A 15,014-nucleotide genomic window follows, 5' to 3' on the forward strand; every position below is an offset into this window, starting at 1 on the left:
CGGGAAGGGGGGCGCCCGGGGAGGGGCGAGGTGAGGAGCACCGGGCTCCGGCCCCGCCGAGCGCCGTGCCCGCCGCCCCGGGGCGCACCGCTCTCCCCCGGGAGTTCGGTCGCCTGACTGTCGCAACTGCCACTCCCGCGGCTCCCCTGTCCCCCCCCTTCCCCGCCCACGCCCCTGCCCCGTTCCCCTCCCACCCCCGCCCCCGGCTCTGATTTCTTCTCCCGAGCGAGCTCGGCGGGAGACACAGGCGCTGGCTGCCCCGTCCGCCCTCCGCCTCCGCCGCGCCCTCCTCGCCCGGGATGGGCCCCCCCGCCGCCGCCGCCGCCGCCCGAGCCCTCGCTTCCCGGCCGCCGACACGAGCGCCGCGCTGGTCCTGAAGCCCGGGCCGCCGCGCGCCCCTCTCGCCCCACGGCCTCTCCCCCGGCCCGCGCCGGCCCGCGGTGGAGCCGTCACCATGCAGCCGCCGGTGCCCTTCCGCCTCGGGCTGCTGCTGCTGCTGCTCCTGTGTCCGGCGCACGTCGGAGGACTGTGGTGGTGAGTGCCGAGCCCGGCTGTCCCCCACGTCGCCCCGATCGCCGGGGGGCGGAGAGCCCGAAACCCGACCACGAGTGCGTCCGCGCCGCGCTTCTGCAGCCGCGGGGCTCCACTTGCTCCCGGAGCCGAGCGGCTGGGCAAGCTGCGCTGCAGACCTAGGAGAGGATGCCTCGGATTCTCTGGCATCTGCCTGGGCACTCCTGACGTGCCCATTTAAACATTCCCAAGCCGGGACACATTCTGTTGAGTTGTCCTTCTCTCCAGTCCTCCCCCCAACTAATGTGCTCAATTTCGAGGAGTTGGCGAGTAGGTAGGAGAAGGCTGCGAGCCGATCTGTAAAGAAATTCAAAGAAAGAGCTAGGAGGAGCCCTGGGATTAGGAGACGGACGCGGCAAGAGGCTAGATTTGGGGGTGGGGGGAGAGAAAGGAACAAGGTGAGAAACTATGAAAGGGAGAGGGGGGCAAACAGCTACTCCTTCCCAACCCCCTTTTGACTTCCAACTCACCAGCTTCTCTTCTGGCTCCCTTGGCATGGGCTGGAGTGACAAGAAAAAGAATGTAAATGGGGAAACTGAGTCAGGGCTCTCTGCCTCACTAGAGATGGGTCAGTGCGGGGACAGGGAAAAGAAAACGGAAAAGGAGAACGGAAATGGATCCATCCTCTTGGCCCTGAGACATGGGGTTAAGGATAAAAATGTGAAGCCCGAGAGTAGGAGAAACGGGGTCTTGGTGGAAGGGAAGGGGAGCCTGGCTTGGCTAGAGATCTGACATCTTCCCAGACTCAGACTCTGGACTTGTCCCGAGCTAAGACAGATACCTACATGGTGAAGATGTCTAAAGCTTTGCGCCACATGGGGTGGGTAGGGACAGGGATGGTGGGTTCTTAGCCAAGACAGTTCAGAGATCCAAATCCTGAAGATTCCCCCCCACAAACCCCTTTCTGAGTTTTTAGAGCACCAAACACCCGCCTGGAATAGCTCAGTGTTCAGAGAGGAGGGATTTGGGCAGTAGTGCTAATGGAATACCCAATCCTGAGAGTGCAGGAGCTTGTCTATTTGCATATTGTCATTTCATTGGCTGAATTCCTACCCTCCATTCCTCTCCCATCCCCCGAGTGTGGAACGAGGGGTGGGGCAGACAGATCTCTCCTGGGGAGTTGAGTGGGATGCCCACACAGGGAGCTGCGGACTGCTGTCCTTCTTTGATGCTGAGATTTCCTCTTGGCTGACTGTGGGAGGGCAAAGTGAAGATGACCCAGGTCTTAAGCTAGAGAACTTGTGTCTTTAGATCCTGGATCATAGCTAAAATAAAAAAAAATAAAAAAATAAAAACACATGGGTTTTTAGATCCTGGATTACCATAACACAGATCTGAGATCCATCCTTTAAATCTGTGGTCTTGGGTTAGTCACTCTCCCTCTCTGTCCTGTAGGACTCAGTTGTAAAGTAGGAACAATAATCTCACTACTTGGCTTTCTGGGAGGACCAGGTGAGAAGGTCTATAACAGGATCCAGTATTGGGAAGTGTTTTCCACTGCCCACTTCACCACTTCGTTCCCGCACAAAGTCCTGAGGTGAAAAATAAAGGGGGCGGCGAATCACATTACTTTAAATTAAAAATCTAGAGGCCCAAGAAAATTTTAGTTAAGAGATCTCTCTGGTTCTCCTAACATAATTTTCCTATTTTGCCCTTTCTCAAAGTATAGGGTTGGTGGTGGTTGTCTTCCCTCTTATCCCCCATATGAAGTTACAATTAACATAGCACTTACAGTCAGGGGCCTATAGGTCAGGTCTGTAATCCTAGCTATTCAGAAGGCTGAGATCTGATGATCAATCTTGATTCAAAGCCAAGCTATGCAATAAAGATCATGAGTCTCTCTCTCTCTCTCTCTCTCTCTCTCTCTCTCTCTCTCTCTCTCTCTCTCTCTCTCTCTCTCTCCCTCTCTCTCCCCCTCCCTCCCTCTGTGTGTGTGTATGTGCTCGCACACGCGTGCACGGGCGTGTGCGTCCTGGGCTTTAACTCAAGGCCTGCTCACTGTCCCTGAGATTCTTTGGTTCAGGGCTAGCATTCTACCACTTGAGTTGCAGTGTCACTTCTGTCTTCTTCTAAGTAGTTTATTGGAGACAAGAATCTCAGGGGTTTTCCTGCCTGAGCTGGCTTCAAACTGTGATCCTCAGATCATGGCCTCCTGACATGAGCCACTAGTACTGGCAAGACTTTTAGCTCTAAGCCCAAAGTGGAGTTGTGGTGGTAGAGTACAAAAAGCTAAGGGCAGCCAATTCTTGAATTCAAGCATGAGTGCACACGACTTGTCCATGAATTGTCCTCTGTCCTCCCTCAGTTGTCTTCTCTGTACTTTTACTGTATCTCACATAGTTGCATTGGGCAACTATGTGGTACTACATTTAACTGCCAGCTGTCTTCTAGGATCTCTTTCCCATTCTCCTGGAAGGCAGAACCTTTGCCTCCAGGGTCCCGCAGGGAGGCCCAGGCTAGTGTAGGTGCTGGAGATAGGTTTGTGCGGTGTTGTTGAACTGGTTATTTTACCTTTCAGGGGATTTGTATCTGTGGGGGTTCCTTTGTTCAGGAGGGACTGGTGGGTGGGATCCAAGCCAACAGGAGAGGGGCCTGGTCCCTGGCAAGCTGACCCTGAAGCTGGAGAGCAGGGAGTGGGGGAGGAGGTGAGGAGGGCAGGTGTGGGAGAACACAGAGGCCTTCAGGGCCACAGCTGCAGGGTAAGCTGGGTGAAGAGTGAGGGGCCTGGGTGATAAGGTAGCCAATGAATGCTTTTCTCAGATATGTCTCAGAGAGAACCTGTCCTTCCCACCTGCCTTAGCTCTGTCCCTCTCCTCTGTCTATTTCTGACACTTAATTCCTTTAGTCTAAGCCCAGGCTCCCATTGGAATGATCTTTGATTCTGCTTACACTCTTCTCCCCACTCTACTCCACCCCACCACTGCCCTCCAAAGTCAGGTTTGGGTCACTGGGTGGGATCTTGTTCTCTCGTTGGCCTGAGGTTCTTGCCACGTTTCACTCCATCTCTCCAGCTTCATGTCAGCTGGGAGCATTCAGACTGTTGATCAGTGTCTCCGACTTGCTTTGCTGGCCTGCTTCTTCCAGCTAACCAGGCCAGAGCTCCCGTGGTGGCAGAGAATCATTCTGACATTCTTGCCACAGCCAGGCTGGGAGCAGAGAACTCCAGGACCTCTGAGTGACTCGCCTGTCCCAATCAAGAAAGGAAGGCACTGTAGGGTGATGATGCAGGCCCTAGAAACACTTCCAAGACCTGGCTCCAGGTTCTAGTAGTTTCTCTCCTGCCTTCCTTTCTTCATTACCTCCTCTACTATAATGCTTACTTTCCTTTTTTTTTTTTTTTTTTTTTTTTCCAGTCCTGGGCTTGAGTCCAGGGCCTGAGCACTGTCCTTGGACTTTCTCACGGCTAGAGCTCTACCACTTGAGCCACAGTACCACTTCTGGCTTTTTTCTATATATCCAGGTCTTTGTGCATACCAGGCAAGCACTCTACCACTAGGCCAAACTCCCGGCTCCCTGGCTTTTTTTCCCCCTATGTATGTGGTACCGAGGAATCGAACCTGGGTCTTTGTGCATGCTAGGCAAGCACTCTACCACTAGGCAAAACTCCCAACCCTTACTTTCCATTTAAAAACAAATTTCTCACAATAGAGCAATGCATGCTTTCTGAACTCTTCTTTATCTGTAATCATACCTTTCTGAATCATAGAATCTTAGATTCCAGAACATTAACTAGGCTCTCTTGAGGTCACTTTGTCCATCCTACTGTTTCGAGGCCATCCAGCCTCTCAGGCTTGTCCTGAGAGTAGAACAAAGAAGAGGATCTGATTTCTTGGTCACCAGTCCCTCTCCTCTACCTCTGCCTCCTGCACCCATCCCCTCAGAAGATCTCTGCAATGTCTGATATAACTTTATTTATACCTTCAATCAGTGCATGTAAAAAATAGCTCAGTGTCATAGAAGAGCCAAATCAATCTCCTTTTTCTTTTTCCTCTTCCTTTTCTATATTTTCTACAAAAGAAACTAAACCTCTCCTTGTTCGGCAAGGAAAAACATCACTCAGCCTCTCACCCTCCCCATACCCATCTTGCTTACCCACCCCGCCTTATATAAAGTGGCAGCCTAGGACAGCCTCACTGCTGGCCCCACGTGGGACTTAGGCCTCTCCTGACACCCAGGTCTTCCAGCTGCCACCCCAACACCAGGGTGGGCCTGGCCACTCTTCCCATCCTGTCTTTATCTGGGGCCCCTGACCCTTCGTGGGCAGTCCTGTTGCTGGCTCCCACTAACTTCAGGGTGGGGTAGGATGGGGTGGGGTGGCCATCCGTTCCCCCCTCCAGGCCTCTTGCTTTGGCAGCTTCTCCTGGAGGGAGACAATGGGGCTGTGAGCAGAAAAGGGCAAGGGCAAAAGGGAGTCTGGCTTGATCCAGGCCAGAGCATGCCCTGGGCCCTCCAGAGTCCTGGCACTGTGACATTTCCTGGGGGGGTGCTTCTCCCTCCTGCCCCATTCTCATCAGAAGCCAGGAGTTGGTGGGGGAGGGCAGCCGGAGGCTCTATCACCAGGGCCCTGTGAGGGGGATTCCAGAATGTGTACTTTGATGGAGAAGTGCAGCTGTGAGGGGACGAGGCAGGGCAGGACAGGGCGAGCAGCCAGTGTGTCCCCCCCCCCATCCCCCAGCAGAAGCAGGAGGCTCACTGGGAATCAGACCCCTGTGCTCTGCAGACTGGTGAGAGCGCCCTCTAGCCTGGGACAGCCTTCATGGCTGGCTGGGAACTGCCTGAGGTGGAGTTGAATGAGAGAAATGTGGCCAAGAGTCTGCTTTGGCTGGTTCCACCAGCTTTGAGCCCTCTGTTTAATCTAGAATTGGATCTAGAAGGGACTAGAGAGATCATCTGGTCTGATATTCTGACAGATAGAGGCAGAAGGTCCGGGAACAAGAGGTGACTTGCCTGATGTCACCCAGAATGCTGATACCTGAGATGGGACAGGGGCCACCTCCCACTCAGCTCCTGCTCTCATGTACCCTGTGGTGCTGGGAGGGATCAGGTAAGGGGAAAGGGCCTTCCACGTGCACTGTGCTCCCCCATCCCCACTCTCAGATGGGTTCTCCCCACCCCACATACAGAAGACACCTGACAGCTCCTTCCAGGTGTCCCCAAGGGTCCATTTGCCTGATGCTTTGCCTCCCCCAGCCTCATCCAGTGGGAAGCCCATTGGAATGGTGAAATAAGCACCTGCCTCTTGTAAGTGGTGAGGAGTTAGGAAGACACAGGGAACCAAACTGGGTCCAGTGGAGAGGGGTGGGATGGGGGGTTGGCAGGTGGGCAGTGGGAAGGTAGGGGTTAATGAAGTTGGGGCATCACTGGCTTTGATGTGGTGGTTGGGGTGGAGGTAGGGACTGGGGGAGGGGGAGCAGTAATTACCGAGTTAGGAGTTAGACAGAGCAGGACAGGACAGGCGGGCGGGCACAGGCCCAGCAGCCGTCAGGCAACATTTTTCTGCCCCTTCTCCACCACTCACCTCCCCCACCCCTGTACAGCCCCCACCCACAGCCCCAGGGCTCAGGGCTCCCTCTGGTGGCTTCTGGGAGGTGGGGTCAGTGGAGGGACTTTGTGGGTGGGGGTAGGGAAATAGCAGGAGTCCAGCTATGAGTCCCTTCCCAGAACGGTGGTCCCTTTGGCCCCAGTGATCCGGCAGGAATGGCTGCTGGGGAAGGAAAGGGGTTCTGTGGGGTGCTTCTGGTCCCTGACCAGGATGTGAAGTGAGGAGAGAGAGTTGAAAGAAAGGACATTCACAGGAATTTTCAGATGAGCCCAGCACCCCTACTCTGCATTCTGCAGCCCCAAGAACTGAAGGTATGAATGGGCAGACCACAAGCACTTGGACAGGTTCTTTGCATTTGTAAACAAGGAGGGAGACAAGTTTTACTTATTTCCACTTTCCAGTTGAGGAAATGGAAACAAAGTTCAGAAGGTTGTCTCACTATCCATTCGGCAAATATGAAGAATTAGCTTCACATGCTCAGGATGCTCTGAACATCCATACAACAAGCCAGTGGGGGAGCCTGGATCTCACCTCAGCTCTGGAGAATCCCCAAAGCCCTCAACGTGCTTGCAGATCACATCATGCCCCCTTGTGAGACACTTGTCATTAATGAAGTTTCAGCCTAGCTAGGGAAACAGGACCAGCAGACACATGGGCAGGATAACAAACATTCCCAAATCGATGCAGTCGGGAAAGGAAGGTGAGGGCTGGGCCTAGTGGTTTTCTCAAGGTTAGAAAGTGCTGCAGTGAGCTTACAGAGAGCTTGTTGGATTGCTCTGTGGTGAGAGAGAGAGAGAGAGAGAGAGAGAGAGAGAGAGAGAGAGAGCGCACTGCACTCAGTCATAAATTTAGTAACAGGGCTTGGGATGGATTCAGTGCTCTGGTAGGGGGCAGAAACTATGTAAGCTGGATCTCTCTCTATATTGTGAGAGGCCACCTGAAATTTCATGTCTAGGCAGCTCTTTGGTTTTGGTAGTATTGGGGTTTAAACTCAGGGCCTTGTGCTTGCTAGGCAAGCACTCTACCACTTGAGCCACAACTCCTGCTCCCAAGCCAACTGGTTTTTCTTGCAGTGGAGACCACTCCTCTGAGAGGACATGGTAGATCAGTTCTCTCACATCTTTTTGACTGTGACAGAGGGGGAGGTGGGTGGACTTGAGGTGGGAGGTCTTTGGCCTTCTCTTTGTCCCTCTGAATCCAGAGTTGGAAGCCTAGATTGGGCCAGAACCACTGGCCTTGCTCAGGCCCAGAAGTGTTCTGGGTGGCCCCATCTGATGCCAGCTCACTGAGTCACTGATCTCTGGTCATCCTTGGAAAGAACAACTCAGTGCCCATTAGAATGACCAACTCTAAGTTTGTCCCTTCTTTTCTGCTTAGAGTATTTTTTTTTTGCCAGTCCCAGGGATTGAACTCAGGGCCTGAGCACTGTCCTTGAGTTTTCTCAAGGCTAGAGCTCTACCACAACACCACTTCCAGCTTTTTCAATGTACATGATGCAGAGAATCAAATCCAGGTCTTCATGCATGCTAGGCAAGCACTCTACCACTAGACCCCACTCCCAGCCCTGAGTCATCCTTTTTGTGAAGCCCAGAAAAGGTACTGACTTTTCTCAAGTAGCTCAGCCTCCCCAGAGCTGACCAAAACCAGGCTCAGAAGCATAACTGAGTGCTTTCCTAAATATCTCCTGCCTTTGTCCTTGAAGTTTCATTCCCTATGTATTTAGGATGGGAGGGAGACTGGGAAGATGGGAGGGAGACTGGGAGGACAGGGAGCAAGCTGGTCCTTTGGGATTTCTGCTGTTAGTACTGCCCATCCTTCCTCTTGACCAGCTTGTAAACAAGCCTAGTTCCCAGGAAACCAGACAGAGAAAATTGGCTCTGCTGTAGCCTCCTCCACCCTGACTGAAGAGCCAGCCCCACCCCTTCCTGGGGCCCCTGCTTGTCATATGCCCATGATTGCTCTCCTATCTCTTGCCCTAGGGAAGCAGACAAGGTCAAGAGATTTTTTTTTGCCTTTCTCTTCTTGCTTGCCTGCTTTCCTAGAGGTGGAGGAGGGAGAGGAAAGGGATGGGGCAGATTGACCTTGGGAAGATAAATCCAGTCAACCTTGGGGAAGTTGGGAGTTAGCAGAGGGCAGGGGTAGATGAAAGTGGGGCTGAGGAACTTAGCAGCAGGCCCAAACATGCAGGTGGTAGCTGGGGAGCTGGATAGCTAAGGAGAGACCATCCTCTCTGCCTCCAGGTCCATGGGGGGGGGGGGGGAGATGTTTGAGGAAGTTAATTAGCATTCATGAAATAATACATTGACATGTAGGAGGTAGGGTAGTGCCTGAGAGAACTTCTCCTTAAATGGCTCATTTTGTCCTCCAGAAATATGAATTCATGGTATTCATTCATCTGTCATGTGTATGTTATTTGTATGTAAAATAGGTTTACACCATAAAATTTATATAGTAAAATTGGGAGGAATATTAATTAGGGACTTCAAAGTCTGCCAGGAGACAATAAGGAAAATGAAATTGACTTAATTAAGGAGCTCAGTGTCTTTATCTATTCATCCTACAAATCCTTTTTTATAAGTAATTAAGATATTTGATGGAGAGGAGGATAGAGAAATGGATAGGTGGACACAGAGTCTATTTGTCATAAAGCCCTTAGAAGCCAGTTTAGTCTGTCCTAGCCTTAGCCTCTTTTTCATTACTCCATTCTATCCCTCCTCTAGGGATGGGAAAGATTTGGGACTAGAGCTGTCGGGTCCCAAGCTCAGTGAAAGGCAGATTCTGGTGTAGGTCTCTTCCTAAAAGATGCCTGCTTCCTAAACTGTGTGGAAAGGAATGGTGGCAGCTGCTTGACTACAAGGTGTGTTGTGTGTCAGGAATCCTCAAAGAACTGAGCTTCTGTCTTCCTGCAAACATCTCTCCAAGCGTCTCATTCTCATTGTTGAGGATTCTACCTTAAGACCTAAATTCCTCTTGCATCTATTTAAGACCATTGCATTTCAGAACATGCCTGGGCAGCCTGTACTTGTGGAATAAATGGGGACAGTGTGGTGGTGGATACCCACTGATGCAAAACTGTAAAGTAGGCCAGCTTGACCTTTCACACTCATCTGCCAAGATGGTCCTCTATATTTTTTCCCAGCCTTCCTGGGTCCCCTTTCTTTACCCTGTCTTTCTTTGCTCCATGCCGAGGGGCTTCTGGGTTGCCTCAAACTATTCTACCAGAACTCTACCCATGTATTCCTTTTAAACAGGAATCCCAGCTGTGTTCATATAGGAGCCATCAGATTCAAGTGGTTTTTACCCCCAGCTGTGAATTCCTGGCTGACAGACAGCCCGTGGCAACCAAATGGCAGCTCTCTGCTTAGGTAGAAAGCTAAATGTAGGGGGTGGAGTGATTTCTCAGTGTGTGAAACTTCCCATAAGGTCTCCTCTCCCAAGCCATTGTCCACCCTTCCCCTCTGCCCAACTGGTTCTATCACCCAGTCTCCATGCTTAGCTTGATGCCATCCTGAGCTGGGAAAACCATGGACCCTGGTGCTGGAGAAGGGTGTCACCTACCCCCCAGCAATGTTACTCTTGGGTTCCATGAAATGGATTATGGTGATAAGAAGGCCCACCTTAGAGATGTAAGCCGAATTCTCAGAGGCTCCATTTCCAAATCTTTCTAATAATAACATGGCTTTCTCTGTCCCTGGAAGTCAGCTGCCTTTCATTAGGTATCCAGCTTGTGGTCCACTACGACCACATCATTTCCTGATATTGCCTATTTTTCTTGAGTGTCCCTTTGTGATCTATGGTCTCTTTCTCTGACAGCTTTAATTTTTTTCCCTTCTGTTAATTTCTTCTTTTTGAGCGAGGCTTGTTGAATTTTTAATCTTGGCCTGCCTAGTGCCAGCTGCCTTTAGCTTGAGCCGGGATCCTTTAAGAATTTATCAGTGAAAATACAGCCAGAAGGGTAAGACTCCTTGCTCTGTACCTATTTTCAGTCTAGGCTTTAGTTAAGAGGAGATTGTGGCTTGAAATGGTAAGGAAACCACCAGGATGAGTGTCAGTCTCCCTTGGGATTCGATGGGGAGGCTTGTGGGCTCCTGGCTGTGGGCTGAATGGGGCTGTTCCGCTCTCCTCTGCTCCCCTCCCCCTCCCCTGTGGGAGTCACGTCTGCTGTTCTGCTCTCCAGGGCCGTGGGCAGCCCCTTGGTCACGGATCCTACCAGTATCTGCAGGAAGGCCCGGCGGCTGGCAGGGCGGCAGGCCGAGTTGTGCCAGGCTGAGCCAGAAGTGGTGGCAGAGTTAGCCCGGGGCGCCCGGCTCGGGGTGCGAGAGTGCCAGTTCCAGTTCCGCTTCCGCCGCTGGAACTGCTCCAGCCACAGCAAGGCCTTTGGTCGCATCTTGCAACAGGGTCAGTGTGGGGAGCTGGCCTGGGGGAGGGGCTCCCAGCCCAGAGGGGATCAAAACCCCAGTCGGATCTGTGAACACCTTGACCCCCTCCGCCTCTTGGCGTCCAGCGCCACCGACCCCGTCTCCCAGGCGGTTCCCAGCAGCTAGCCACCCTGCCCTGCCCTGCCCAGCCCCGCCCAGGCCCAGCGCACGCCTCCAGTCGGCCCCAGCTGCGGTCCTGGGTGTGCGCTCACGGTCCCTCTCCCTCGCCCCGCAGACATTAGGGAGACGGCCTTCGTGTTTGCCATCACCGCGGCCGGTGCCAGCCACGCGGTCACGCAGGCCTGCTCCATGGGCGAGCTGCTGCAGTGTGGCTGCCAGGCTCCCCGAGGGCGGGCACCGCCCCGCCCCTCGGGCCTGCTGGGTACCCCGGGCCCTCCAGGCCCAGCAGGCTCCCCAGAGGCCAGCGCCACCTGGGAGTGGGGAGGCTGCGGCGACGACGTGGACTTCGGGGACGAGAAGTCAAGGCTCTTTATGGACGCTCGACATAAGCGAGGACGCGGAGACATCCGATTGTTGGTGCAGCTACACAACAACGAGGCGGGTCGGCTGGTGCGTATGGGCCTGGGAGAGTGTGGAGGTGTGGGAGTGTGCAGGTGAGGGGGAGTGGATGTGGGAGTGGGCTGTGTGTGTGTGTTAGTGTTTGCAGGAGTGTTGAGTGTGTGGGAGTGGGCAGAACACCTTTAACCATCAAGTTAGAAGGATAAAGCTCTGAGACCATGATGGGCAAAGTTTTGATTAGAGTTGGATGCCCTGGTAGGGGCAGGGGAGAAGCAGAAAGGCATGCGGTCTGGAGGTAGGGGAGCTGTAAGAAAAGCTGTAAGCTAGAAGGGGCTAGGTCAGGCCTGAAGGGCAGTGAGCTGAGAAAGGACCAGGTGCCCATCTTTCTGGAAGTGCACAATGGCCAGGCAAAGGTCAGGAAAGATAATTGTGGGCACTAATCAACTGAATGCCTGCCCAGCCGCTCCAGACCCGGTCTCCACTACCTAGAGCCTTGCCAGCTTCCTAGTCCTCTCTGCAACGAGGATGGCTCCAGGAGATCTGCCAGGGTCTTTCCAGAAAGAGGACAGAGTAGAGTCTGTGAGTGGGAGAGGATTGCACAAATCTGTAGGTGAGGTGGGGGCCTCGCCTCCGGCTTTTCCCTGGGTCCCATGCCCTGTATATGCTAATAGGGTTGTGCACCTACGAACCTAACTGCAGACACTAAGGACCAACAAAGGGAGGGCTCCCGTGTTCTCAGAAGGACATTCTTGATAGGCCTCTCCTCCCCTCTTCCCCAGTTCTAGAATGCTCAGGACACATCCCCTGCCATTCTTTGTCCTTTAGGATTCAGCCAGAGGCATTCGGCAGGCTGAGAGGCAGGGAGGAGGGGGCCTGGGAGAGGAATGTCCCGACAGGCCCACATACCTGCCGAGAGGGTTGGGGAGGGGTGGCGGAGACAGACGTCCAGGCGGCTGGCTGTGTCTCATCAGCCCCTGCCTGGGGCCGCGAGGGACAGGAATGAAGAGGCCGGGTTGGCAAGAGCACTGGGCTGCGACAGCTGCCACCTCTCTCCCCAACCCCCTCCAGGGAGAATCTCACCCATGCCTCCATTCTGTTACTCTCCATTCTCTGGCTTTGGATCTGGGAATCTCTGTTCAACTTACTGCCCGTCCCCTCCCCCCATTCCTGTTTCTCGTTTTCATTCTATCATTCTTCATCTCCCTCTTGTTTATTATTACTTTTTAATCTACTTTTTCTCTCTCTTCGGTTCACCTGACTCCCCGATCTTAATTTCTGGGCATCTTTGGCCTTTCTCTCTCTCGCCCCACCATCATCCTCCATCGTTCCTCTGCTTCCCGCAGGCCGTGCGGAGCCACACGCGCACCGAGTGCAAGTGCCATGGGCTCTCCGGCTCATGCGCGCTGCGCACCTGCTGGCAGAAGCTGCCCCCGTTCCGCGAGGTGGGCGCGCGGCTACTGGAGCGCTTCCACGGCGCCTCGCGCGTCATGGGCACCAACGACGGCAAAGCCTTGCTGCCTGCTGTCCGCACGCTCAAGCCACCGGGCCGCGCCGATCTCCTCTACGCCGCCGACTCGCCTGACTTCTGTGCGCCCAATCGGCGCACTGGCTCGCCCGGCACCCGGGGCCGCGCCTGCAACAGCAGCGCCCCGGACCTCAGCGGCTGCGACCTGCTGTGCTGCGGCCGCGGCCACCGCCAGGAGAGCGTGCAGCTGGAGGAGAACTGCTTGTGCCGCTTCCACTGGTGCTGCGTGGTGCAATGCCATCGCTGCCGCGTGCGCAAGGAGCTCAGCCTGTGCCTCTGACTCTGCGCCACCTGGCTCTCCAAACTGAGCCCCCGGCCCCCTTTCCACACCTGCGGGACTTCTGAGCGCCAACAGGGGGCGTTATCCGGGGACCAACCGATCGCTAAGAATCGGCCTTGTCGGCCTCCAAAAACTGTGAGGCTAGGGACTTGGGGTGAAATTTCACAGCCCACGATGGCCCAGAACGAATGGGAGACTATAAAGGCTCTCCCTACCCCTGGGCCCCAGGTGGCTATGGAAAACAAGTCTCTAGGTCTCTGGGGATGGGGTTTCTCAGAACTGCTGGCCAAGGGATGGATGGGTGAGTTTAGTATCAATAAAGATATTTAAACCAGTGGGCCCCCAGTAGCTCATGCCTGTAATCCTAGCTACTGGGAAGGCTGAGAGCTGAGGATCACAGTGGGTAGTAGCGGGGGCAGAAACATCCCTGAGAATCTTAGCTTCAAGTAGCCAGCTAAAAGCTGTGGTTCAAGTGGTAGAGTGCCAGTTTTGATTTTGCCCTGAGTGTCTAAGCTCCAGAACTAGCACACACACACACACACACACACACACACACACACACACACGATAGTTTAACCCATAGGACTGGAACCCCATTCTGGGGAGGAGGGCTGACTCTTCCATGAGCTGCCAAATGCAAGGCTCTATAAGGTGTTTGTAAAGGGAGAGGGTTTGGTAGAACTAGCATCTCAAGGGTCATTGCTGGGTCCCCATCTTCCCCCACACCACTGAAATAGACTTTACTGGAACTCTGTAATCTCTTCCTTGGCACTCTTGTGCTCACTTTTGTTCCATCAAGTTCCTGGATCTGGATGGGAGAAATACTGATCCCTCATTAAAGGGACAGAGATAGAGGGTACAGGAAAAGGGACCAAAAGCCTTTGGTGATGTACTCATTCTCAGGCCAGCCCTTGCTTTAATGTTGGGGTCATGGCATCTGTTTCTGTGACTTGGGGAATTCAAGGGTAGACTCTTTGGGGCCATCCAAGTCCACAGGATTAAATCTGTTTATAAACTGTAGAATATGATGAAACTAGGTGATTAACATCACCAGCTTATCAAAATGAACTCCATCTCCACCTCACCACTACAAAGACTGTCTGGCACAACATTTCTAATCCAACTTAGAGGAAAAGCAAGATTGTCTCAAGGTTTTCTGGGCAGCCAACCATATGGCCTTCCTTCTGGTTCCTCTCAGGAAGCTGGTAATCAGGGATGAAGGAACACAGGGACAGTTCTGGGTTCTCCAGAGCTGAGGCCCAGGCCCCTATCTTCTTCCAGAGAGAATGAGGCTAGAGGACAGAGCCAAAATGTGAACATTCAGAGTCCTCCCCCACTTTTTCCTGGGGCAAATACTGCAGTGGGGAATGATCCCCTCCACTCAAGATACACAGGATAAGGCTTGAGCTTTCGTTTTTCAGGCACCCTGAGTTTGAAGCTGATACTGCTGCTTAGACATTTACAACCTAGCCTCACAATGACATCGCTACATGACAAAGAACTGGAAGTAACTGTTTCTCAGGATTCTTTTAAATGTGGCAGAACTCAGCTGGGTACTGACATGTGGCAAACCTATTGATCTGGGCCGGGGTCGGTCACATGACTTTCTTCTGCTTGGGCTATACTGGGCTGGATTGTCCAAGAGGCTTCATTTCTATATCAGAACCTCAGAGCTTCTCCAGTGCTCTTGTTCTCTCTGTGTTGTAAAGAAGCTTGGGCTTCCTTACAGCATGGTGGCCTTAAGGCAATAAGACAGTCTCTCTTCTTTCATGTTTTCTGTATATGACAGCAGATGATCCAAAGGTTGTTTTCTAAAGACAGTGTACCACATTTGATGACAGAAGCTATAAATGTGTTCTCAGGTCCAACCTCAGACGTTCCACAGAATCACAAAAGGCAGCCAAAATTCAAAGGAAAGGAAAATAATCATCTCACTGTAGAAGGAGTGGCAAGGAATTTGTCATCTTAATCTGGCCTACACACTCATAGAAACATTGAAATTTTTTTGAAACATGAAAAACTCTAAATTCAGCATCTGACATATGTCATGTTTGTGTGTGATAACTGATAGCTTACTGTGGAGATAGAAAGCTGATATGTTGTGGATATTGCACAGGCCCTGATAGAAAGTGAAGATGCTCAACTCTTTAAACTTGGCCC

At 53.0% G+C, this 15,014-nt stretch overlaps 1 protein-coding gene across 1 annotated transcript; it reads left to right on the forward strand.

Annotated features, from left to right (window-relative positions):
- Window positions 1-252: 252 nt before the first annotated feature.
- Window positions 253-13,400, forward strand: Wnt6 (Wnt family member 6). The gene is made up of 4 exons (XM_090354389.1): window positions 253-534; window positions 10,290-10,510; window positions 10,766-11,100; window positions 12,393-13,400. The coding sequence occupies exons 1-4, from the start codon at window positions 455-457 to the stop codon at window positions 12,852-12,854; spliced, it is 1,098 nt and encodes a 365-aa protein (XP_090210515.1). The 5' UTR covers window positions 253-454; the 3' UTR covers window positions 12,855-13,400.
- Window positions 13,401-15,014: the final 1,614 nt, after the last annotated feature.

Source organism: Megascapheus bottae, chromosome 21 (genome assembly GCF_031878675.1).
Source record: "Megascapheus bottae isolate mThoBot1 chromosome 21, mThoBot2.hap1, whole genome shotgun sequence".
NCBI classification, from domain to species: domain Eukaryota; kingdom Metazoa; phylum Chordata; class Mammalia; order Rodentia; family Geomyidae; genus Megascapheus; species Megascapheus bottae.